Source organism: Elephas maximus, chromosome 2 (genome assembly GCF_024166365.1).
Source record: "Elephas maximus indicus isolate mEleMax1 chromosome 2, mEleMax1 primary haplotype, whole genome shotgun sequence".
In the NCBI taxonomy this organism is placed as follows: Eukaryota; Metazoa; Chordata; class Mammalia; order Proboscidea; family Elephantidae; genus Elephas; species Elephas maximus.
In genome coordinates this window covers 129,554,227-129,580,112 of record NC_064820.1, presented here as the reverse complement: position 1 = coordinate 129,580,112, position 25,886 = coordinate 129,554,227, and the positions used below count along the sequence as shown (strand labels likewise).

Below are 25,886 nucleotides of genomic sequence, written 5' to 3'. Positions count from 1 at the left end.
AGTGAACAGTTTTTTTCCTCCTTGGCTATTGAAATTATGTACCTACTTCAGAGTCCTGGTGACGCAGTGGTTAAGAGCTACGGAGACTATGGCTGCGAACCAAAACAAGGTCGGCAGTTTGAATCCACTAGCCCCTCTTTGGAAACTCAGTGGGGCGGTTCTACTTTGTCCTGTAGTGTCACTATGAGTCGAAATCGACTTAATGGCAGTGGGTTTGGTTTTTTCTTTTTATTAGATATAAAAACTACTTGGAAATTCATAAAGGTTTTTGACATACTTTGTAATCTTACTAAGACACTAAATATTTTCATGTTGCCTGCTTCTTTCTCATCAGTGACTAACTGGAAACAAGTTATAGTGATAAAGAATCAGTGCCTTAAATTAGTTATTTAATTTTAAAATTTTATTTTGTTTTTGTTGAGAATATGCATGGCAAAACATAACACCAATTCAGCAATTTCTACATGTACAATTAAGTGACATTGATTACATTCTTCGAGTTGTGCAACCATTCTCACCCTGCTTCTCTGAGTTGTTTCCCCTCATTAACGTAAACACACTGCCCCCAAGGTTCCTATCTAGTCTTTCAAGTTGGTGTTGTCACTTTGATCCCATATGGATAGTTCTTAAGACTGTACAGTAAACCAACCCCCTTCCGATCTAAGTATTCACTTTCCATGGCTTTAGTTACCCAAAGGTCCAAAAATGTTAAATGAGTAGCATGATGAAATCCCACACCATCCTGCCCAGGGACCACATTCACATAACTTTTATTAGAATGTAATTGTCCTGTTTTATTATTATTTATTGTTAATCTCTTACTATACCTAACTTATAAATTAAACTTCATCATAGGTATGTTTGCATAGGACAAAACATGGTATATATATAGGATTTGGTACTATGCAAGGTTTCTTGCATCCACAGGATCTTGGAACGTATACCCCTGCAGATAAGGGGAGACTACTGTAATGCTCAAGGCAACTAGTTAAGCTAAAACTATTGTTTGGTTTTAAGAAGACTTATGGGGATATTTTGGCTCAAAATTTAAAGACTATCACAGGGCAGTTGTGTCAGGGGTTCATCCAGTCTCTGTGGCTCCCGAAAGTCCGGAGCCTTTGAGAATTTGAAATTCTGTTCTGCATTTTCCTGCTTTGATCAGGATTCTTCTATAGAAACTTCACTGAAAATGTTCAGTAATGGTAGCTGGGTACCCTCTAGTTCTTCTGGTCCCATGACAAAGGAGGCAGTTTCTCATGAAGGCAGTTAGCCACACATTCCATTTCCTCCCCCTGTTCCTGACTCTTCCTTCTTTCTCTTTTGTTCTGGGTGAATAGAGACCAATTGTTGGGCCTTGGATGGTGCCTTAAGTTAGTTTTGCATTAACTTAAGGGTAAAGAGCATTCATTGCCCTTTTATCTCTGTAAATGACCTTAAGTATATATCATCTCTGTTATAGTCCATTTTACCAGCCGTCAGTTTAAAACCTATTCCTTAGCCTAATGCACTTATAATAAATGAAGTTTAGTTACTAAAAGTACTATTGTTTTGTACTTCTCTAAACCCAGAAAGGAAACCCTGGTGGCATAGTGGTTAAGAGCTATGGCTGCTGCTAACCAAAAGGTTGACAGTTCGAATCCACCAGGTGCTCCTTGGAAACCCTATGGGACACTTCTGCTGTGTTGTATAGGGTTGCTATGAGTCAAAATTGACTTGATGGCAGTGGATAAACCCAGAAATATTTTCTTATAGACATTAGAAATTATAGATTATTATTTATACTTAATTAAAAGCAGACTTGTAATTTTTTGAATCAGATCATGAGGCTGTCATTCTTAAATTGTTCAAATTAGGTCTGGCTGTGAACAGGTGATTTTCTGTCATCCTGAGTAATTACATCTCATTGGCTTCTGCATTATAAACAAACACATTTGATCCATGTGTGTCAGTAAACCACAGGGAAAATGATGTTCTTTAAAAGAACTTCAGGAAAGAATTGCTCTACCAGACCTCTCCCACAAGAAAAGTCTTTGTGTACTTTTTTGTTGCTCTTGTAGAACCCTCTCTCCCCTTTTTTCATAGAATGAAAAGTTTCCAGAGGCCACAGATCTTCGGCCTTGGGGTAGAGAGAAATAGGGAAGAGAAAAAGGAATGAGAGCCCTGGAAAGAAAACATTAATTTCAGCACAGTTTTGTTAGCTGATGGCAAGTATGATAGAAAATAGAGATCATTCCTTTATGTAAAAGGTTTATTTGCCACGAATAAAATGTAAATGAAAATGGCTTTGTCTTATTATAGTAATGGGCTTTTTTTTTTTTTTTTGAGAGATCCAGGAAGTTCTTTATTAGTACTTCTCTAAAAACCACAATCAGTTTATGGCATCTTTAGTTTAGCCTTGAAACTAGTCTGCTTTATATGTTACCCTCTGCACCCTACCTTTCCCAGCTTTTCTCTGCACACAGTGGTGTTTTTTAGGATTCAGATTCTGATTTCCTTCTTAGCCAGACTTCTGAACTTACTTCCTCCTTACGTTTTTGAATACTGGAAAAAACTTACTAAATGCTTAATCCATACCTGCTGGTTTGGGACAGTGTTGCCTTTCCAAAAACCAAACACATTGCCATCGAGTTGATTCCGACTCATAGTGACCCTATATAAGACAGAGTAGAACTGTCCCATAGAGTTTCCAAGGAGCAGCTGGTGGATTCAAACTGCCAACCTTTTGGTTAGCAGCTGAATGCTTAACCCCTGCACCACCAGGGCTCCAGTATTGCCTTAGTTTGATGAAAATCCCTGCTGTTAGTTGAGGATGTAGTTAATATGTTTGCCATAGGAAGCAAGGTGATACCAGGTTACTTTCCATGTCTGCCATACCTGGGGTGGCTGAGCACAAGGGTTTCGCATTTTTTTCTAATTGTGCTTTAGATGAAAGTTTATAGCTCAGGTTAGTGTCTCATACAAAAATTTATACACACATTGTTATGTGACCCTAGTTGCTATCCCTGTAATGTGACTGCACAATCCTCCTTTCTACCCTGGGTTTCTCGTGTCCACTCAACCAGCTCTTATTCCTTTCTGCCTTCTCATTTTGCCTCCAGACAGGAGCAGGTAATGGAAACATTTTTAACAATATTTTATCCCAGTGTGTCTTTCTAGTTTTTATCAGAGTTTTACATGTACATAATTTAAAGAGGAAAAACTAACCTATAGGGTCTGTCATGAAAATAAGTAGATACTGCACCCTGTAATACCTGTTTCTTCCATACTGTAGGCAACCATTCTTTCAGTATTTACCTTCATATTGCCAAACAACACGCTTGTCTTGCTGTACTTTGTGGTTTTTAATTCATTATCTACTGATGTCTTTCATCTCTCTGCCCCTTCCACACATGTGTACTCTTCCCTACCCCCTTCTCCCAGTTAATTTTTATGTCAGAATTTTGATTAGATCAGTATTTGGCATTTATATTTTTGACTTTTTTAACACGATTCATAGCTGTTTCATGTAGTAAATTATTTTTTTTCCTTTCCTGTGCAACTTTTTATTTTCCCTGGATCTAATAATTATCTTTATTCGTTTTCCTTGTTTAAATTCATATTTATCACGATTTCAACCCTCACCAAACTTGACAAAAGATACTGTTTTCCTCACCTTGCATAACTTCTATTTATTTGAAGTTTTTTTTTCCCACCCTTTCCTGTTTCTTTGAGTTTTTTTCGTTTAACCTTGTCTCAATCTCTGTGTTCCTTGGTGATGGAAGATCTGCATTGGTAGGTGGGGCTTGTCAGTTGAAGTCCTTAATGTAGATTAATCTGGCTGTGTTGGTTCTTTGAGGAATTTAAGTCATATTAAAGGCTTTCTTTTTGATCTGATTAGATTTCCCATAAAAGAATCTTCTAATCTTCTGCTTGTAGGTAATTCTGGCCGCAGGGTTCTGAGAGCCAAGTGGGGGAGGACCCTGAAGGTCTCACAGTTCAGTATATAAATGTCCTCCTGATTCTCCTATTTAAAGTAGCTTGCTTTTGCCCTTAGCTGTTGCTGATCTCTTCCGGACTAGAGACTCTCTCTAGTGAATAAGCCTCAGACTAACAGAGTTTCGGAAGGGGCCTTGGTTTTGCAACAGTTAGGCATTCAGTCATCCAGTAACTCTGTGGGAGAAAGACCTAGCAATCTGTTCCTATAAAGGTTACAGCCAAGAAAACCCAATGGGACTGTTCTATTCTGTCATACGGGGTCACTGTGAGTTGGGATCAACTTGATGGCAGCCAACAATAACAGGGTTTAGGAGGGACGGTTGCCCATCGATGTGGGTATACCTAGTTGATTCTTATGCAAACTTTCACCCAGTCCTATTGTAGCCGCTTTAACATACCGCCCTGCTACTTTCAGAGGCATCTGCTGCCACTAACTCCTAGACATTTTCGTAATTTTAGGTGTAAAATTATGCTCATTTAAGATTTAGGCTTTTCCTTGACCTACCAAATCCTTTACCGTTCTTCAGTTGGCTTTCTAGCTTTCAATATATCGATATATCCCCTCCTGTCCTCCCTATTTTTGTGATTGTATGTCTTTGAAAAAAAATTATTATACAGTGTTGGTTTTTGAGGAAGGATTTAAAATCAAGGCAAGTGTTCACTCTGCCATTTTAATCCAAAGGCGTCTCTAACATACTTTGTATTATACCTTTGCTTAGTATGTCAGAACTATACAAAAATATGCCTTATGGTATGTTTGCTATTTGGTAAAGACAGGGAATACAAGTTAATTCCCCATAGTAACAGATTATTTTAGAGTATTGGTTAAACTACTCTAACAACAACACTGAAAAATACAGTGGTTCAGACCAGGTAGAAGTTCATTTATCTCATGTGATACTTCAGAGGCTAGATGGATGGTTCATGGCAGGTAGGTGGGTTTGTTCCACCTGGTCATTTAGGACCCACATTCCTTATATCTTATCAGTCTGCCATTCCCCAGCACTTATTCCATGTGGTCCAAGTCAGCACCACCACGTCTGTGGCTCAGCTTACACAAAAGGGAAACAAAGTGTAGGGAGCAGCAGCTTCCTTTTTAAAGGGTATGACCTAGAAATAGGACAGTGTCACTTTTAGTTGCTAGGAAATGTAATATCTAGCTGGGGAGCCGTGTAATCTGTCAAAACTCAGAAAGGGACACTGGGATACTAAGGACAACTAACAATCTTAGCCATAGGGCCTGATTTCACATTTGGTTGCCCTAAAGCAATGCTCTCAGAATTGTTTTTTTAGCTAGTTTTGCTAGCTTTCTGAGTAAGTATTCTTTTTTGTTCTTTATTCAGATTTTTCCCTGCTTATGAGTATAATTAGAAACTATCCTAACAGTTAATGTTTATGCCAGAATTTTTAGTCTCCTGTTTGCTTTCTGTTAAAATTTATCTTGATAATCCAGATTTTCAGTTTAAAGAGTTTTTGCTAACCTGTTTGGACTTACAAAATAGTTACCTGACTTTTTTTTCTTCTCCTTAAAACAAAACTGGTTTCTACTTCTCAGCAAAAATCAGTGATTAAGAAAATGTATCAAAGTCATGCTGCCTTTCTTTGTTTGCAAAGGCAATTGAATTCAATTTTGGTGTCTACCATTGTTAATTAGAATTTAAACTTTTAGTTCAAGTAGAAACCTTTTCTTCACCATAGGTAGTTTTACTCATGTGACAGCAGTCATTAAAATTAAGGTAGGTTAGAGATGGCTGATATCACAAAGTAGAATTGCAATGTGATCAACTAAGATGTGAAGTGACCTGCTTTGGACGTGAAAGGCAAGGCCGTGTTTTCAGAAAGTTTTGCAAGTTCTCTGAAAGAACTGAATTATTACCTTTAGAAGATTAAAAGTTGTTCCATAGTTTTAAAATAGTATGGTCATTTCCTTCTGTAATATACCTATCAGAATCTTAAGTTATAATATTACCTCTTTTTTTATAATTTTATTGTGCCTGGTGGTGTAGTAGTTAAGTGCTATGGCTGCTAACCAAAGGGTCAGCAGTTCGAGCCTGCCAGGAGCTCCTTGGAAACTCTATGGGGCAGTTCTACTCTGTCCTATAGGGTCGCTATGAGTCAGAATCGACTCGACAGCACTGGGGTTTTTTGTTTGTTTGTTTGTTTAAGGTGAAAGTTTATAGCGCAAGTTAGTTTCTCATTCAAAAATTTACACAGATTGTGTAGTGACGTGGGCTACAATCCTCGCAATGTGACAGCACTCTCCCCCTTTCAACCTTGGGTTCCCTGTGTCCATTTGTCCAGTTTTCCCATCAACTTCCTGCAATCTCATCTTGCTTTTGGGCAGAGTTGCCCATTTGATTCGTATATTTGATTGAGCTAAGAAGCACATTCCTCACGTGTGTGTGTTTATTGTTGTTTTATTAAAAAAAAGAAACCCATTGCCGTCGAGTTGATTCCAACTCATAGCAACCCTATAGGATAGAGTAGAACTGCCCCATAGAGTTTCCAGGGAGCACCCGCTGGATTCGAACTGCTGACGTTTTGGTCAGCAGCCATAGCACTTAACCATTATGCCACCAGAGTTTCTGTTTGTTTTATAGGCCTGTTTAATCTTTGTTTGAAAGGTGGGCTTCAGGAGTAGTTTCAGTTCTGAGTTAGCAGGGTATCCAGAGGCCAAAGTCGTGAGGGTTCTTATAGTCTCTGTCAGACCAGTAAGTCTGGTCTTTTTTTGTGTGTGTGAATTTGAATCTTGCTTTACATTTTTCTCCTGGTCTGCCTGGGACTTTCTATTTTGATCCCTGTCAGAGGAGTCAGCAGTGGTAGCCAGGCACCATCTACTTCTGGGCTCAGGCTGGTGGAGGCTGTGGTTCATGTGGTCCTTAATTTACCTATCATTTTAAAGGGACATTTGGCAAGGTGTTTGTCCCGAGAAGGTTTTGTTACTGCATTTCTTATGCACTGAGAAGGTCTGATTAAAAGTCATATTTTCCAGTGAGAATCCTGTGACCCGGGTCATGAAGACAGTTGCGTAAAGAAGTTCCTAGTGTAATTCTTTATATTTAGAGAAATAACTTGAGATCATGTTCTTGTTACCAAAAACCCAAGCTTCTTTAATTTTGTTTTTTCTTTTTAATCTTAAATTAGGCCACAGTGTCTTGTTATGACAGGTGCTCCAAACTCACGCCCAGCTTTACTTCATCTTGTTCATGATTTCACAAAAAATGTTGGTTTGATGATCTGTGGCCATGTACATATGGTAAGTGTTCATTTGTTTTTTCCCTATGTATTTATAATATAGGAGAGCTTTCTAAATCTGAAATGATTTGACAAGATAAAAATTCTCTTAGTTTTCTTTATGAAGACAGAGTTATTTACCTCAGAATATTTTAACCTCTAAACTGTATCAATTTTTTTTTTTTAATTTTGGAATTATTGATCTTTTATTGTTTTTCTTATTCTTTTTGAGTAGATTTTAGCAAACTGTGTTGCCTTTATAGAATGGTTTGGCATTGAGAAAAGACTTCTTGGTAACTAAGGGTCCTAGGTGAAATTCAGTATGTTTTTCTTCTTATCGATATTTCTCATAAAGTTCAGGAATACTGGGAACATTTACTTACCAGAAAAAAAAAAAAAAACTGGTAGGAGGAGGTGGGTAAAAGCTGATAAATATCTAGAAAGGGAAGTAATATTTCCAGTATGTAGGAAAGCAGGTAAATCCTGAATTTCCAAGTTCAAACACTGAAAATTTAATTGTCCTTTCAATTTTTTGTTTGTTTTTTTTAAATCTAAAGTAAGAAAATATTTTAAATTGTGGTAAACCTTCATTTTTTACCAAAACATGGTTTTCATATTTTTGGCATCTTTGCTGTTGAGAACAGATACTGAATGATAGCTCACCTGTTCTGCATAAGAAATTTTATTTGTCAAATTTAGCTTTTCTCCCAGGCTCTGTTGTTTGTCTTGTTTTGGTGCTAGAAATGTGTGCCGTGTGCCTCATGCCCCGGTCTCTGCTGGTTTGCTCTTCTACTTTTGAATATTGACAAAGGCAAGGCTCTGTGTATGGGTGAGTGGAGGTTGGTGGAAGGCAGAGTAAGACGCTTGTCCCACTCAGGAGCTATGGAGTTTTCCAGTTTTTCTCCAGGCTGATAAGTTGGAGCCTTGAACATAAGACATTACACATGTGGAGCAATTTCCCTCTGAGGAAAGATAAATTTTATTTTTCTTCTCTTATTCATGTTAGACATGCTCTTAAACTTTAGTTTTTTGTTTTTTACATTTGTATATAATATATTTTATGTGTCACTTACAATGACTAAAACAGGATTGCAAGTTACAAAGCTTTCTTCTATTATTTTTTCTTTAACAGAATTATGAAGAAAAAATGCTTTTAAGTTATATAGCTCATTTTGAATTTCCATAATATTTTGTTATTTGGTTGCTGTTGGGTTACTATGAGTCAGAATTGACTCGAAGGCAGTGGGTTTTTGGTTTTTGAAGAATTGATAATTCAGACATGTGGGGCAAATAAAAAAATAAGCTAGGAGACTTTCTGTAGAAAAATGGAAAGCTTTTATATTACTCTGAGCAGTCTCTTCTCCATTTTCAGTAATTCCTAGTTTCTTTCATTGTAAATGAGAGAAACTAGTATCTAAACTTTTAATTTATTTTTAAGCCTGTCTTTGCTGCTTTTCTTTCTCCCTTCTAGCTCCTCCTGTTGCCTTAACTGCACCATGAGTCATATCTTTACACAATCTTAAGGATTAGAAAGAATTCACTGAGACAGAAATGAAATGCTATTATATTTCTTCCTCCCTCCACATTTAGGCACCTTATTACAAGCCAGCATAACAGATTAATTTTTATAAATGTGAAAAAGATTACCTTTCAATTAAAGATAACATTTATATTTTTATTTAAAGGGCCCTCGAAGACAAGCCATGAAAGAGATGTCCATTGATCAAGCCAAATACCAGCGATGGCTTATTAAAAACAAAATGAAGGCTTTTTATGCTCCAGTTCATGCAGATGACTTGAGAGAAGGTGTACAATATTTGATGCAGGTAAATGTGTTACGTATTTCACATGCCTTTATTTTAACTTTGCGTTAACATTTAAAAAATTTTTTTGTTTTAGGTTTTATTGTTCATATTAACACAAGGAGAAATTTCATTTAATTTATTAAAATAGATTTGTATAATTTGAAAGCTAAGGTACCAGGGAAACCATATGCTGATGGCTAAGGCAAACAACCTATTTAGTCTTTTGCCCTCCTTTTCACAGATAGTTCCTGTTCACAATTTTTTTGGTAAGATTGTTAAGTCATGACAGTCCTTCCCTCTTAATTTTTTAAAAGTTCTTGTTTCTTGTATTTCTCACTATATATTTGCTAGTACTAAATTTAGTTTTCATTTCAGTTTTATGTATGGTATAGTAGCCAGAATGTGGGATTTGGAATCAGGCCTAGATTTAAATGCTAGCATTGCCATTTATTGTGAATTTTTAGACTGAGCAAGTTACTTAAAGTCTCTGAACCTTAGTTTCCTCAGCCCTAATGTTTATAAACCAAAAACCAAACCAAACCCAGTGCCATCAAGTCAATTCTGACTCATAGCAACCCAGTAAGACAGAGTAGAATTGCACCATAGAGTTTCCAAGGAGTGCCTGGCGGGTTCAAACTGCCGACCCTTTGGTTAGCAGCCTTAGCGGTTAACCACTACACCACCAGGGTTTCCACTAATGGTTATAGGGAAAAACAAATGTGTTGAGGCAGTCCAATTTATTTTTACAGAAATGCCTTTTTTCAAAAGAAAATTTAACCAGGAGCCCATTCAGTGTGTTAATTGTGGCACACTGCTGAGTTAAAGTAGAGGTTTGAGGTCTTATCTTACTAGTTACTAATTATAATCACGAGCATTTATTAATCATTAAACCAACATTTAACTATCCAGTCTCTACAACAACACTTAAGATTCACTATTGAAAAAAAAAAAAAAATTTTTTTTTTATTTAGAAGAGGCAGTCTCATCAATAGTTGGCTTAAGGAGCCGTTTGGCAGTGAGGTCTTAGTACAGTTAACTTCTTTATTTTGTGTATTTGAATTTCTTTTTCTTTTTTTCAAGGCAGGAGCTACACATTGGCCCACTTTTAAACCTTCATTTTAAGTGGCAAAACCCCACTTTCTTACTGAGGATTTTAGGCTACAACATGATGGCGGCTCTCTAAATCAATAAGATCTCATTCTGGAATCTCAGTGTAGGCATAGCTACCTTTTTCCCTGGGAGAAGATAACCCAGAATTACCTTGTGTGTTGAGTTTTTCTTTTACTTCTTCCCTTCTTCATTAGCCATATTTGAAGTAAAAACAGTGATTTTTTAGACATTGTTATTTAAATGATGTGTAGACCAAAACAGCCTAAAATTGCCACTGAAAGTATTTGAGATATAAATTTTTATCCAGTTTTGGTAATTGCAGACCTTGTCCTGAGTATATATTGAGCCATGAGATAATTTGAGGCCATCACTATTAGCTGAACATTTCAAAATCACCCAGAATATTTAGCCAAAACTTTAATAATTATTTCAGTGATTTTTAAAGAGATACAAATCTCATGCCGGTGCTTAATTATTTAAGTAGATAACCATGATGTTTGGAAATGTTTAGCAGAAACAAAAAGCTACATTCCACTGGGAAACACTTGTTCTTCCTACTGTGGTAAAAAATGGTTGTAATAATATAGCAAAAAAAAATATAACAACAAACTAAATGCAGTCCTCAACTGCAAATTCTGATGAAAGGTATATAGAAAAAATTGCTAAAGCTTTGAAAAAACAAGTATCAAGGCATATGAAAACCAAAAAAACCAAACCCTCTGCCATCAAGTCAATTCTGACTCATAGCGACCCTACAGGACTGAGTAGAACTGCCGCATAGAGTTTCCAAGGAGCGCCTGGTAGATTCAAACTGCCGACCTTTTGGTTAGCAGCCGTAGCTCTTAGCCACTGTGCCACGAGGGTTTCCCAGGTCATATGACACCGTGGGGATGTTTGATTGAAATTGGAGATATATGTAATATGCTTCAGATTATAGTATTTTGCTAATTTGATTTCAATTATGGAAATCTATGAATAACTGCTTTTCTACGAGCCACTAAAAAGTAGGTTTCAGAGGAGATATGTTTTCAGTAATAAATTATTTCTTCAATACACATAATGTTTTATGGAAACTGCGAAAGCATTACCACTAATTGAGTAGCTATTTTGATCAAAATTTTGTTTTAAATAGTATTTTATTGTGTTTTTGATGAAAGTTCGCATGCAAATTAGGTTCCCATTTAAGAATTTCAGTACACATAGTTCAGTTACATTCGTTACATTTTTCACATTGCTTCAGCATTTTTGTTATTTCCGTTCTGGTTGTTCTGCTTCCATTAATCTGTCCTCCCTGCCCCCCTTGCCTTCTTATTGTTGCTTTAGGGTAAATGTTGACTGTTCAGTCTCATACAGATTTTTTTTTTTTTAAATACAGAAGCACTGTACTCATGGGTGATGTTTATTTTATGATCCAATCTGTTGGTTAGCTGAAAGGCGACCTCCAAGTGTTGTTTCAGTTCAAAGTTTGAAGGGTATTTCATGGCAATCATCTGGGGGTTCCCTAGTCTCTACTGGTCCAGTAAGTCTGGCCATTTTTAGAAACTTGAGTTTTGTTCTACAGTTTTCTCCCATTCTATCCAGGACCCTTTATTGTGACCCTAGTCAGAGCAGTTGGTAGTGGTAGCCGGGCGCTGTCTAGTTCCCCTGGTCTCAGGATAGATGAGTCATTGTTCAAGTAGGCTGTTAGTCTTGTAGACTAGTTTCTTTGAGTCTTTGGTTTCTTTGTTTCTCTTTTGCTCCAGATGAATAGAGGCCAATAGTTGTATCTTCGGTGGCTACTTGCAAGCTTCTAAGACCCCAAATGTTACTCACCAAACTAGGATGTTGAACGAATTTTATGGACTATGTTGTACCAATTGACCAAGTTGTCCCATGAAACTGTGGTCCTAAGCCTTCAAACCCAGTAAACGAATCCCATGAGGTGCTTGATTATGTCTGGGAAGTATTGGTGATTATGCCTCCTTGATTAGAATTTAAGAAGGATTTAGGGATGAGAGTGATTCATGTGAAACTGCTTTACTGCATCATTAAAGAAAAGTTGTTGGAATAATATAGTTGAAAGCAGAAGTGCACAGAGTGCTAAAGACTGTCATTGTTAATTTCATAAAAATAAAACTTTTGCATTTTCTGTGATGAGAAGGGTAGAGATTGTGACAGTATTTTGGACCATTAAGAAGTTACTGATGATCCTGTGACCTTGTTCTTTAAAAAGCTATAAAATTTAAAGATATTTCTTGTTTTTCTAGAAAAAAAGTTTTCAATATATGTTATGTGGTTACTGTCTATCTAGAAAATAGTTTAAAAAGCACAAATGGATATTCTTTATCTGTCACTTCAAAGTAAAGGTGATGTTTTTAATAGTGAATGAAATAAAAAATCTGATTTTTAAAAAGAAACTTACCTGTGCAGAGAACATTTTGAAAATGGATGCAGGGTTTACAAGGTTGAGCTTTTGTTGCTGTTGTTGTTCCCTAATTATCCAAAGTGCTTGGACAGTGTCTAGCACAAAAGTATTTGAATTAATTTAATCTTTTACAAAAATGATTTAAGTATGGCACGTATAAAAACTTGTGTGTGCACACAATCTTGGAAATAGAACTTTCCAACATGTTTTTAAAACTTACAAATGAAGAGATTCATTGTACATTGTACATTTGTTCAGCATATTGGACTGCAGCTCCAAATGAGCTTGAGTGTTGGAACAATTGAGAGTGGGCATTAGCCAAATTTCCCCAGAAACTTTGACATGATTGGTAGGAAGGATTGAAAATTTAGTGTTGATGTGATTCAGAATTTCAGCCAACAGTGCAACAATTCAAAGTCATCATTTGGACTTTTGATAACAGCTCATTAAAACCTAGAAGCAAAATATTTAACTTAGAGTGAGCCCATTGTATCGTTGTGATTTTTTTTAAAGATAAAGTATATTTCATCATATTTCACTCAGTAAAAATATGAAAGTTTTGGTGGATCATGAAAATTTTAAAACTTTTCTGGTATTTCACTTTTAACATCCTTTATATATGTTTAATCATAAGTAGTATATGAATGCTATACCCATTGCTGTTGAGTCGATTGCGACTCATAGTGACCTTATAGGACAGAGTAGAACTGCCCCATAACAGTTTCCAGGGTATGACTGGTGGATTTGAACTGCTGACCTTTTGGTTAGCAGCCGAGCTCTTAACCTACTGCGGTCATACATGTAATTTATAAGTAAACATACATGTATTAGATGCTCAAAAATTTTAGCTAACAAGGATCCATAATTTTTAAATGTCTAGAGATTGTCTGAAGGATTTTGTCATTTAAAAACATTTTGATGTATAGTTCTTTAAAGTTGTATTTATCCTATATTTTAGGCTGCTGGTCTCGGTCGTATGAAACCAAACACACTTGTCCTTGGATTTAAGAAAGATTGGTTGCAAGCAGATATGAGGGATGTGGATATGTATATAAATTTATTTCAGTAAGTATCTTTTTTAATTTAGTAACCTGATTGGTTGTTCAAGAAATGCTTATTTTGCAAGCTTGCACTGGTTTTTGAAGCCCGTTTCTCAGATAGCCTCATATAGTAGAAGCATAACAATGAAAAGTGTCACAGTGGTCTTCTAGGTTCTGAATTGATGATCTAGTAACAAGTTTTTTTCATTAATCTTTCTATGTCTCTTTACACACTCATGCATATTCACACATATGTACATACAGACGTTTATTACATATAAGTGTGTATACTGTGACTTCCCATTTAAATTAGTATACTTTTTCCTATTCTTATAACTGCTTCTGAGCCCAGTTCCCAAATATTGTCAGACCCATAACCTTCTAAGCTATGTCAGTATAAAGCCTTACATTGAGGAAGGACATTTCATTCACTGTTACCAACCTCAGAGGTCTAGGTCTGTTCCCATCTCCAACTAATTTTGCAGTTAGTCATTTGGTTCATCCATTAAATTATTTACATTTTAAAATGTACTTATGTTTTGCTTTTCCACCTCCTTGAAAGTGAGTTTACTATTCATTTCTTAGTGGTGTTTCCAATGGTCTTTTATCAGACAGCTTAGGTTTTTTTTTTTTAAATAATCTCACCCTAATCCTGTCAACATAAAATTACATTCACATAATGGTGGACAACCATACAATACTGGGAATCATGGCCTAACCAAGTTGATACACACATTTTTGGGGGGACATAATTAAATCCATGACATGTTTTTTTTTCCATCCTTGGAGTTTTAGTATGTTTGTGTCTTTAAGTCTAAGGTGTGTCTCTTGTAGGCAGCATATAGACAGATCTTGGTTTTTTATCCATTCTGCCACTCTTTATCAGTGCATTTAGTCCATTTAGTGTCATTTTTTTTTATGTCACTTTAGCTTCTTATGGCTTGTCTAGAGGGTTCTCTTTATTCTTTCATTACTTTGCCTTTCTAGTTTTACTGTTTATATTATTGTAGTTTTTTGTGTACAAAAAACTTTAGTCTACCACAAATGCTTTTGCAACTGAGTGGGTTATTTAATAAGAAAAAACTTTTTATTTTTGCTAGGTTTGTTTCTTAATCTTCAAAAGTGTCTCCTTTCCTAGCTTTCTGGGGTTTGCTTAACAGGTCTTTTTTATCTCGTTGACACTGTTCTATGGAGACAAGCGTTACCTCCCACCACACCAGACTGGATTGAAGAGTAGTATTCTTGTCATAGCCACCAATCAATGAGTGGTTACTTCCTCTTATAAGTATTTCTTAATATGCAAACAACTGTCCTTGTTGTTAATGGATAATTTACATTTGGCAAAGTAGCTCTAAGACGAAATTCAAGTAAATTTCGACCCGATTACCCTTTTGTTGTTGTTGTTCATTGCCGTTGAGTCGATTCCAACTCATAGCGACTCGTGTGCAGAGCAGAACTACTCCATGGGGTTTTCAAGGCTGTGACCTTCTGGAAGTAGATCCCCAGGCCTGTCTTCAGGGGATCTCTTGGTGGGTTTGAACCACCAACCTTTTGGCTAGTAGTCAAGCACTTTACCATTTTCGTCATCCAGGGATTCCTGATTACCCTTAACTCGCTGAAATTACCTCCCTTACTGGAATTCCTGTTGTATCTGTAGACATAACCACATACTTATTTACTCATTTTATACATAATAGTTAGTTTGTATTCCTACCTACCTTGAGGAATCTTTGAGGAACTAACCAGGGCTCATATTTACTTAAAAAAAAAAAAAAAACTTCATATATGGTGAACAAGATTTCCCAACTAATGGTTAAATACTTTTGGTAAAATTAAAGCTCTGCCAGTCCTTTGTATGTTGTGACTGCTGTTGGCTTTGGGTTTGTTTATTTTTTTCTAAGTAAAATCTTATTCTTGCTTTATAGTTCTCTCTATAGTTGTGTATGTGAGGATTGGGGGAAAGGGCAGTGTGAAAGACAGGTTATATCATGTGGGCTATGGGCTATGTATGCTTTTTTCTCAAGACTCAAAACCAGGGCTAATTATCCTAGAAGATGGTTTTGTTTTTTTTGCAAATAATTTTCATAGTAGTTGCTCAGAATGGGAGCACTAGAAGGAAGAAGGAGTCTTTCTGAAAGTGTTTGCCCTGAGTATTGTGCATCAGACAGCAATTAAAGGGTAGGTAAACATTGCTCTCTGATGTCTAGAGCCATAGAAATTAATGTAAAGCAGTGACACTTAATCCTTTTATCTTGTGACACTTCCCCCTAATGTTTTGGTAGTGGCTCTGAATACCAGTTAACATGGGCTTTGTTACTACCTTTTTGTTAACAGTATGTGAGGCCTGAAACAAGCTGTCTATCAATTTCTGTAGCTTAAAGCAAAAACTTGTAGCTATTTAATTTGATAATAAATTCTGGAGAACATCCCCTGACTTTTCTTTAAAGAAATTGATTTTGATTCACTTCATTAACTTCTTAAAAATACTTGTAGTAATTTCTTCTCTAGTATATTCAGATTTTCAACTACAGCTGGGGGAGGTTAATGTGTCCGTTAACTTTCTTTTTCCAGAGATCTCCTTTGACCTTACTTAACTCATAGTAATAAGGCCAAAATTCTCTCCCTCTTATTTATTTTTTAAAGAAGACCTTTTACAGCCACAAAAGATATCCTGAACACATCCTTCCATTTGTCAGTAGCATCAATAATTTGATCATTTTATTTGATTTTTCACTTTTTGTTATATATGATTATAGATGAATAGATCTTTATATCTTGATACGTATGCAATGAATATGGACCACTTGCGTAATTAAATATAATAATTTAAAGTACTCTTGGAGAACAACCAGAACTTTTGAAATTTGAAACTTTTTAAGTAGATTTAAAAAAGTGCGGGCTTTACATGACTTACAGTTTTAGTGACTGTCCAGATTTTCAGCCTGGTTTTAGCTGCTCTTGTGGTTTTAATGTATTTTACATATGTATGGGATGTTTCCACCTACAGTTAAAATAATTAAAAGGAGATACAAATACATGTTTCCAAATGCATATAAAACCTTTTGACTATTCTGTTAAAAAAAAAAAACTGTTCCAGATTATTTCAAGTACTGTGTCTCACTTTAGAAAAGATCTCTTCATATTCTCATTCTTAGGAAAGTCTGTCTTCATTATCTTGGTGTGTTTCTTTTGGCTTTAAGTGTAGAGCCTAAATAGAGATACGTTGAGATGACTGAAAATTATTTCTCCATAATTTTAGTTAGACTGTCTCTGATAGAATAAAAATAAATAATACTGCTTTAAACAGCTTGCTGGTACAATATCGATATTATAAAGTTGGACACTTACATAGTTTTCAAGGGTATTACAGAAGGGAAAAGGAATAGGGTAGGATGTGAAATTAACATTATACAGATTCTATCAAGTAATTTTAAAAACATATTTAAATTAGATATTTAAAGCTGAAAGTAATTTTAGAGATTCTGTCTCCTGTTGCCTTCGTTTTATAGAGGGAGACAGAGAAATTTTTGTGATTCCCCCCCCCCCTTCCCCCCATTGTAGTGATGCCTTTGACATCCAATATGGAGTGGTGGTTATCCGCTTAAAGGAGGGCCTGGATATATCTCATCTTCAAGGACAAGGTAAACTTTGTTTAAAATGTTTTCTTTTTTATTAAAAAATATAAGTTATGTTAGTTAGAAAATTATATATAATTCTCTCAAATTATTCAGTAATTTTAATAGTTATCTATTCTATGCCATGGACTTACTTTATTGCATCTTAAGATCATATCTGTTGGGCTTTACCAAAGTTTGTGTTTTCTGTCTGTACTTACCTGGATGATGGTTAGTGATTATCACAGAGAGAATCAAATTCAACCCATATTACAAGTTTAAGAGAAATAAACATTAGTCATGATTATACAGTGGCTTATTTTTAAAAATACTTGTTAAATACAATCTGAGGGAAAAAATTAAATGACTAAATCATTAGATATTTTCTTGTTTATGTGAGTAGAATCATGTAGTAGATTATCTTCAAAACATTTAAGTGAAGGTTAAAACCTAATTAAGGTATGATCACTGCTTTGTCAACTTGTTATAAAACCTGTAGAAATTTATATACTCTCTTATGATTCCCTGATAGTGTTTAAACTGTAAACTTAAGAAGATCTGCATATTTAGTATTTTACCATTAGCAGTTAATTAACCAAATTATCACTTAACTAAGGTTATGGCATCACCAGAGACAGAGAATGAGCTTTTGTTGTCCATTTATGTATTTAAACTGTTTTAATCTGCACCACCACCACCTTATCCTTCAATTTTGAAGGGAAGGCTTTGAGATCTTTATCAATATAACACAAAAGTATGGCTTGCTGAAAATGTATTTTCTTACTCTGGAGTTGTTGTGTGCTGTTGGATCGATTCTGACTCACACTATAGGACAGAGTAGAACTTCCTCATAGGTTTCCTAGGCTGTAAACCTTTATGGAAGCACACTGCCACATCTTTCTCCCAAGGAGCGGCTGGTGGGTTTAAACCATCAACCTTTCAGTTAGCAGCCATGTATTTTTAACTGTTGTGCCACTGGGACTCTACTCTGGAGTTAAAAAAAAAAACAAACCCGTTGCTGTTGAGTTGATTCTGACTTATAGTGACCCTATAGGACAGAGTAAAACTGCCCCATAGGGTTTCCAAGGAGCAGCTGATATATGTGAACTACTGACCTTTTGGTTAGCAGCATAGCTCTTAACCAGTGCACCGCCAGGACTCCACTCTGGAGTAGGCCTTGCAAAACATTGTATTTGTTTCCGTTCTCCCTTGGCTTTGACAGTGATTGAAGTTAGTTTAGTGTGTCCAGTTTATAATTGTTATCCCTCTATAATTACTATCACAGTTTGGCTAACTACATAATTTAATAATTTACAGAGGTTTGAATGTGATTGAAGCATTGAAAAATATTTTCACCCAAATATTTATAATCATTATGAAACATTTTTTGAAAAGCCTAATTTATGACCAGTGGGATTTGGAGAAGGAACTCCATGTAGCATCGGACTAAGAGAACAGTCTTTGGAGTTAGGCAGATCTGAGTTAAAAATCCTAGCTTTTCCTCTTCATCATTTCGTAGCTTGGGATAATTTGCTGACTTCTGAGCCTCAGTTTCTTCATCTGTTAAAACAATTACCTCATAGGATTGCCGTGAAGATTGAAAAGGAGATAAGGCTGTGTGCTGGCACCTAGGCTCATGTAGTTTCTACTGTTGTCTTCATTCACGTGAATAAGTCATGAGAATAAGAACACATTATCCATTTCATGTTACATTTGTGTTTATGATAAATGTTTGCAGTGGTAGAAGTTAAATGTTTACTGACCTTTTGCCAAAAACACAGAAAATGAAAAAATTGGTTTAGAAAGGAAAAAATGATACTTTCACGATGAGCTCAGGAAAAGACTCTGGTCTTGGCTGTATAGTCAAGAGTGTAATATTTCAGTGTTACCTCTCATCTTTCAACATGCATGTGAGCACCTGTCATTTCACCTTTTTTTATATTTGTAAATTTCTTTGAGAAGAGGATTCATTCACATTTTAGAAATTATTCTTTTGTTCACCAGATTCTACTGTTACAAATTTCACTCATTACTGATTTCCTACCATCTAATTCAGATGTGTGGCACTTAGTTGTCACTCACATTATTTAAGTGAATAGTTATTTCAAACATTATGACATTTGTTTACATCAGAAATAATGTACAGTGAATGTATTATCTCATAAGGAAGTTTGCTTTAAAATGTCACTTAATTGTGATTAAGCCATGATGCTTTTTTTAAACAGAATTAGATAATATTTTAAATGCTTTTATGTCCACAGAAGAATTGCTGTCATCACAAGAGAAGTCTCCTGGTGCAAAGGATGTGGTACTAAGTGTGGAATATAGTAAAACATCAGATTTAGGTACTTCCAAACAATCTGGTGAAAAAACCGTTAAAGGTAATTTTTCGTTGAAGTAAGAAATTTTATTAACAGTAATGTTTTAATTTGGGGGGAATGATTTTTATTATATAACATGTCTTGTAAAGTAACCCATTCTCAAACTTGTACTGTCCATTTCTAGTTGCTGAGGTAAAATTTATGCCTTTCAAAAATGGCTTCAAAATGACTAGGTATTTTAAGCTATTAAAACTCAATCATTGAACAGAAACCTTGCAGATTAATTATTTGCAAATTTGCTCTTGCATGTTTTTATTACAAATAAAACATTTTAATTTGAAGCATACTTTAAATCTGAACTTGGAAAGAAACATAATAAATCGTATGTGTGTAGCATATGATGAAATTATTAAGGGAATGGCATTTGAAGATTTTTTTTTAGTAAAACAGGATTTAAATATAAGGGATTTTTGTTTATGTGTTGATAGTTAAAAATGTTTTTATAGCTACTGCATTTGTGGATGTTCAGAAAAAAAAATATCAAATGAAAATTTATACTTCAGTTTAGTCCATCTGAAGACACTAGCTTTGTGTACTTGGTTGCTGAACTATGAGACCATAATTTATAGACAGTGTCCCTCATGGCTTATGTGACCATATAGGCCACAAAAAGATTTCAGAATCTCCAGAGACTTTCAGATAATTTTCTCCACAAATGTATATGTCACTTTTGTGAGAAGGAAAGAGGGATGACTTCCAAATCTTACTCTCCTGCCCTCACTCTCCTACCTCTCTTCAGCCGAGTATCTCCATCTGTCCTGTCCCAGCCGGCACACGACAAGAAAAACGGCACAGAGAATCATCACCTGTATCATACTTTTGATTCTTGTAAAATAATTACCATCCTTTTTTCTGAAATTGATATCCTTGGACAAATCATGTCTCTGAAGTGGATCTCTTCTAGATTACTTAGATGCATTAATGTTGCTTTTATTTCTTTCTTTGTTATTTACCTTGTTTTCTTAGAGTGGTAGTATTTGAAAGTTGAGTTGAGATCCATGTTTTCTTTCAGTTCTTTACTGGCTCAATTATAATTTTTTCTATAAATCAATTCTCATAACTGTTCTTATGTTTTTTGGTTTTTTTTTAGTTTTTGGTATACATTCTTTCATTTCCTCTTAAACATTTTTTTTTTTTTTTTTTTTTTAATCCTTTTCTCTTAGGCCTAAGACAGACACTTTCTCTACAGTCTGTTAGGAAATAATAGATAATGTTATAGTGGGAGTGGAAGAAGTAATATCTATTGAGCATCTACTCTGTGCACCACCCACATTGTAGTATATATATCCATATATTAGCTCGTGAGTGTGTCACAGTCTTACAAGGTCATTTATTTTTATAGAGTAGGAAACTGGGTCAGTTAATTTCTGCACAAATTTTTATTATAAAAATCTAAATGCCTTAAACTTACTTTAACATATAAATGTTTTTAAATGTCAAGATTTCCTTGGAATTTCTGAGCTGTTTTAAATGAAAGCAGAATGTCCATAGTTACATTTATAAATTTTATTATCATCAAAGACAGATTGTCCTTTTTAAAAGAACAATAATATTTAATAATGTAAAATTAAGAGTAATAATGAAATGTTTTTCATTCCATAATAAGCATAAGAAGTAAGTAGCATTCAGAAGTAACATCTGCTTTATTTTGTGTTTATTTTAGCCAGTTATTTTCTAAAGTTATTTTAAAATTTTTAAATAATTTTAAGTCCTTAGAATACAAACATGGCTAAGAGCTATGGCTGCTAACCAGGAGGTCAGCAGTTTGAATCCACCAGGCACTCCTTGGAAACTGTATGGGGCAGTTCTCCTCTGTCCTGTAGGGTCGCTATGAGTCAGAATCGACTCAACAGCAACGGGTTTGGTTTTGTTTTTTTTTTTGGTGGGATTTGAGGTGGTGCTGGTCATTGAAGCAAACAATGTGCAAAGAGACAAAAAGAGCACCCTTTGAGTACTTACTGTGTGCCAGGCACTAAACTGTAAGTGCATTCATACTCCCAATATAACAACCTCAAGAGGTAGGCACTGTTAACTCTCTTTATAAATGAGGAACCTGAGGAGTTAAGTAACTAGCTCAAGCCTACAGAGCTAGAAAAAGGGGTAGAGGTAGTATTAGGAATCTGGGAATCTAACTCTAGAGCACACCGCAGTATATCCCATCCAGTCCAAGTCCAGGAGTATTATCTACCTTAAACAAACAAATAATATTTACTGCAACAAAGTTAAACCAAAAGGTTGGCAGTTCAAATCCACCAGGTGCTCCTTGGAAACCCTATGGGGCAGTTCTTCTCTGTCTTACAGGGTCGCTATGAGTTGGAATCGATTGGATGGCAATGGGTTTGGTTTTGTTTTTTGTTTTAAATAACAAACTTATATTAAGCAAAAAATTGAGATTTGGGAAACTGTAGACCCCAGAAAGGAGCCCTGGTGGCAAAATGGATAAATGCTCAGCTACTAACCTAAAGGTTGGTGGTTCAAACCACCAGCCACTCCAAGGGAGAAAGATGTGGCAGTCTGTATCCGTAAAGATTTACAGCCTTGGAAACCCTGTGGGGCAGTTCTACTCTGTCCTATAGGATCTTTCTGAGTCAGAATCAACTTGACGGCAATAGGTTTGTTTTTTGTTTTTTTAAAAACTCCAGGAAGATAATTATACATATATAAATTGATGGATGTAGGCATGCATACATATATAAATTTATATATTTGGGGAAAAATCTCTGCCTCATAACCTGTCATTTTATAAAAATCAAAAGGCTTCTGTCTCTGATCATATTCCTTAGTATTTTAAGTAGTGATTAATTTTTACAATTAACCAAATAGTCATGAAATGTTTCTAAAATTACTTTTCAGTCATTTATTCAGTGATGCAGTGGCATGTTTCAAATCTATATTATCTGCAATGTTGGGGTTTTTTTTTTAATTATACTTTAGATGAGAGATTACTGAACAAACTAGTTTCTTATTAAACAGTTAGTACACATATTGTTTTATAACATTGGTTATCAACTCCACGACATGTCAGTACTCTCCCTTCTCTACCTTGGGTTCTCTATTACCAATTTTCATGCCCCTTGCAATGTCAGTTTTTAATGTCATAGTCTAGAAGTAATAGTTCAACATTTTTTCAACTAATTTCAAATATGAACTTAAAAAACTCTGGTAAGATTTCTTGACATTTTTATAGGAATAAAATTTAGGGGTGAATGTTAATCAGTAACCCTGTAGGAGGGGTCTAACATGTTTGCTTTTAAAAATCCTGAAAGTTAGAGTAGAAAATATTAATCTTCAGTCTTGATTATTTTTCACAGACTGTTGCTTCATACTATGTTTTGTTTATAAATGTGCTCTATTTACATTTTCATTATTTTCCTAATATAAAAGCAATTAACTCGTATTTTGTGTTTTTTAAACATAATCTAGATGAGGAAGAGGATGGCAAGACTCCAACTCAACCACTGTTGAAAAAAGGCAGGCATTTTTCATCATTTTATTTTAATTCCTTTTTTCATGCTGTTAACTCTTTAACTTCAACTTTATTTATTTATTTATTTATTTATGCCTTAGTTTTATTTCCATGGTGAGGGATATTAAGTTATTTATTAAATGCAGATTAGAAAAATTAACATCAGTCCAACTAAAAAGCAAATCTGCCTAGGAGTAGGCGGTATATCACAAACATTCTTTTAAATCATCATGACATTTCTTAAATATTCAAATCCTGAAAGTCAATGTTAATTTTTTTTTTAATTTAAAGTGCTTGGATTAGATTGATAAGTAGAGGCACCAAGTTAGGCTGAGTTACAGTGTCGCTTGCACTCTTTACCGTCAGTTGTACCCAGCCAAGTCCTTAATTTTGATACTAATATATTTTTCATTTCAAAAATTATAATATTTCTCACAGTCCTGCTGCGTTTGGGAGATACACAGTCATGTCAACATACATGAATTTTATGAAAAGGAGATAGAGGTGAGAGTTATGGAGCAGTGTGGTTTGGTAGCCATATTATTTCATCATGCAAAATCATCCGTCATGTTTGCACACGTCATGGCAGCATGAAAAGTGAATGATAGACATTCTGCAGAAGTGATCAGATTTCCTCCTGGAAATTTCTGCTTTAAAATTTTGGTGTAGGAGTTTCATAATAGTCATTTGCTTGCTCACAGGGCCAATGTTTTTTTGGTGTGTTTTTGTTTTTGTTTTTCATTTTAATTGCTGGGAATGAATGGGAACTCCCTTTGTTTATTGTCCTTTAGATCTGCAGCAAATGGGTGCCCTTCCAAGGAGTTCCACCATCTTTCTGTGGTTCAGAAAGATGAGGTGGTTATATGGCTACAGAATTGGGTATCATATTTTTTGAAGGGACAGAAGTTAGGGAAAGATGAGGGAGAGTTTCTTTAGGCTAAGAAAGGTTTCCATTGTGATATTAGTAAGATGGTATTGGTAAATCTTCAACTTCCTTCTATCATTTATGTTATAGATAACTTTTATTTTAAAATATTTTTGAGCTTTGTATTATTGAGAAGCTATAGTATGAATGAAGAATGTTCACAGAACAGGTATAAACTCATCCATTTAGCTTAAGACAACTTTTCAAGAACCGAAATCTAGCAGTCAGGTATAATCTTCTTGATTATTTATGATTTGTATATTGGTATTGGTATTTGTGATTCATTTACATTCGTTCATAATGCTTCAAAATATTAAAAACTGGGTAAGATAATTTTCATCTAGCAATTTTAAAGGTATAGTTAATCTGTAGCAATTTTAAAAGTATGTTTAAATTGTAGACAATTTAAAGATTATGGTGGATATAACTAAAACATATTTGAATATACAAAAGTCAGGCTACTATAGGAATTCAGCAAGGGAGGCTTTAAGATTTACCTCCCTTACATCTTATGTTTTTGCTTAATCCATTAGAATCGAAAGGCCCTGTTGTGCCTTTAAATGTAGCTGACCAAAAGCTCCTTGAAGCTAGTACACAGTTTCAGAAAAAACAAGGAAAGAACACTATTGACGTCTGGTGGCTTTTTGATGATGGAGGTAAGGTTAATGCACTTTTTAAAATAATTTCAAATTTACTGAATTTGTGAGAATAGTAAGAAGAATCCGCATTTACTCTTCACCCAAGGACCCCATTCAGATTTTGCCCGTGTTCCCAAAAGCAAAGAAATTAATTTCAGAAGGAGGTGTTGCACATAATTGTCATGTCTCTTCAGTGTCCTTTAATTTGGAACAGTTGCTCCTTCACCTTTATTCATAACCTCAATATTTTTAATATTACAGACCATTTTCTAGAATGTCACTCAATTCGGAGTGCTGCCTGATGTTTCAGTATAATTAGTTCCAGGTTATGTATTCTTGGCAGAAATACACAGAAGTGATTCATTTTACCATATGACACATGGTGTTGATTTGTCCCATCACTGGTGAAGTTAACTTTGACCATTGAGTGATGTGGTTTTCACTGTGAAGTTAGCCCCCTTCCCCCTTTATAATTACAGGTTTTTGGGAGGGAGTTACTTTGAGACTATGTAAATATGTCCTTCTTCCCACAACTTTTAGCACTATCTTAAGCATCCACTGACTCTTCTTACCTGGATTCATTATTGTTGTTTTCCAGTGGCGATTTTTCCAGTCCCATCATGTCTTCATTTATTAGTTGGCTTTCTACTGTAAGGAAAAACGTTTTCTTTATTTCTATCAATGTGGAGTTATGGATTCCCATTTTATTCATTGGGATATGATTTGTTACAGACATTATTTGTTTTGATGTTTGGATTATTCCAGATTTAGACAGCCGGGTCCCCTTTAAGCACGCTTCTCTGTCCATTTGTCATGTCTCGGTCACTCTTAGAAAATGCCTTTTCTTACTTTCTGACACAATGAGATGCTCCAGGCTCAGTGTTGTACTTTATCTGCTCCAGCGATGGAACTAACCCAGGAGCCTTAGTTCCTTTCCCAGGAGGGTGGTATTTAGAAACAAAGATTGGAACATTAGGCATACTCATTACTACTAGGGTGATAAAACCATACACATTTATTTCCTAGCTCTGTCTTCTGAGAGGGCCTCTTGGTGGACAGAGCTAGGAAATGTACATGTATGTGCTTGTATGTGTATATGTATAGATATAGATTGAAAATTCCAGTCCAACACTGCAGGGTTCAGTCCAGCTTTCTCCTTTTTCATATTTCTCATTTCATTGAGAAACGTGGTCACCATTATCTTCAATGAATGTGCTTATTTTCTCAATCCTCCTGTATGTAGCTAATCTTCCCCACGATGCCAGACCCCTCTGCCACTGGGCTGCCTTCCTCA

At 35.2% G+C, this 25,886-nt stretch overlaps 1 protein-coding gene across 1 annotated transcript in view; it reads left to right on the top strand.

Moving 5' to 3' along the window:
- The window catches only part of SLC12A2 (solute carrier family 12 member 2), a 99,338-nt gene that overhangs the window by 63,327 nt on the left and 10,125 nt on the right, over positions 1 to 25,886 (top strand). Inside the window, exons 16-22 of the mRNA XM_049873243.1 lie at positions 7,120 to 7,231; positions 8,895 to 9,035; positions 13,487 to 13,593; positions 17,130 to 17,209; positions 19,444 to 19,563; positions 22,987 to 23,034; positions 24,488 to 24,610. Of these exons, the coding sequence (XP_049729200.1) occupies positions 7,120 to 7,231; positions 8,895 to 9,035; positions 13,487 to 13,593; positions 17,130 to 17,209; positions 19,444 to 19,563; positions 22,987 to 23,034; positions 24,488 to 24,610 (731 nt within the window). The remainder of the gene's footprint in view (positions 1 to 7,119; positions 7,232 to 8,894; positions 9,036 to 13,486; positions 13,594 to 17,129; positions 17,210 to 19,443; positions 19,564 to 22,986; positions 23,035 to 24,487; positions 24,611 to 25,886) is intronic.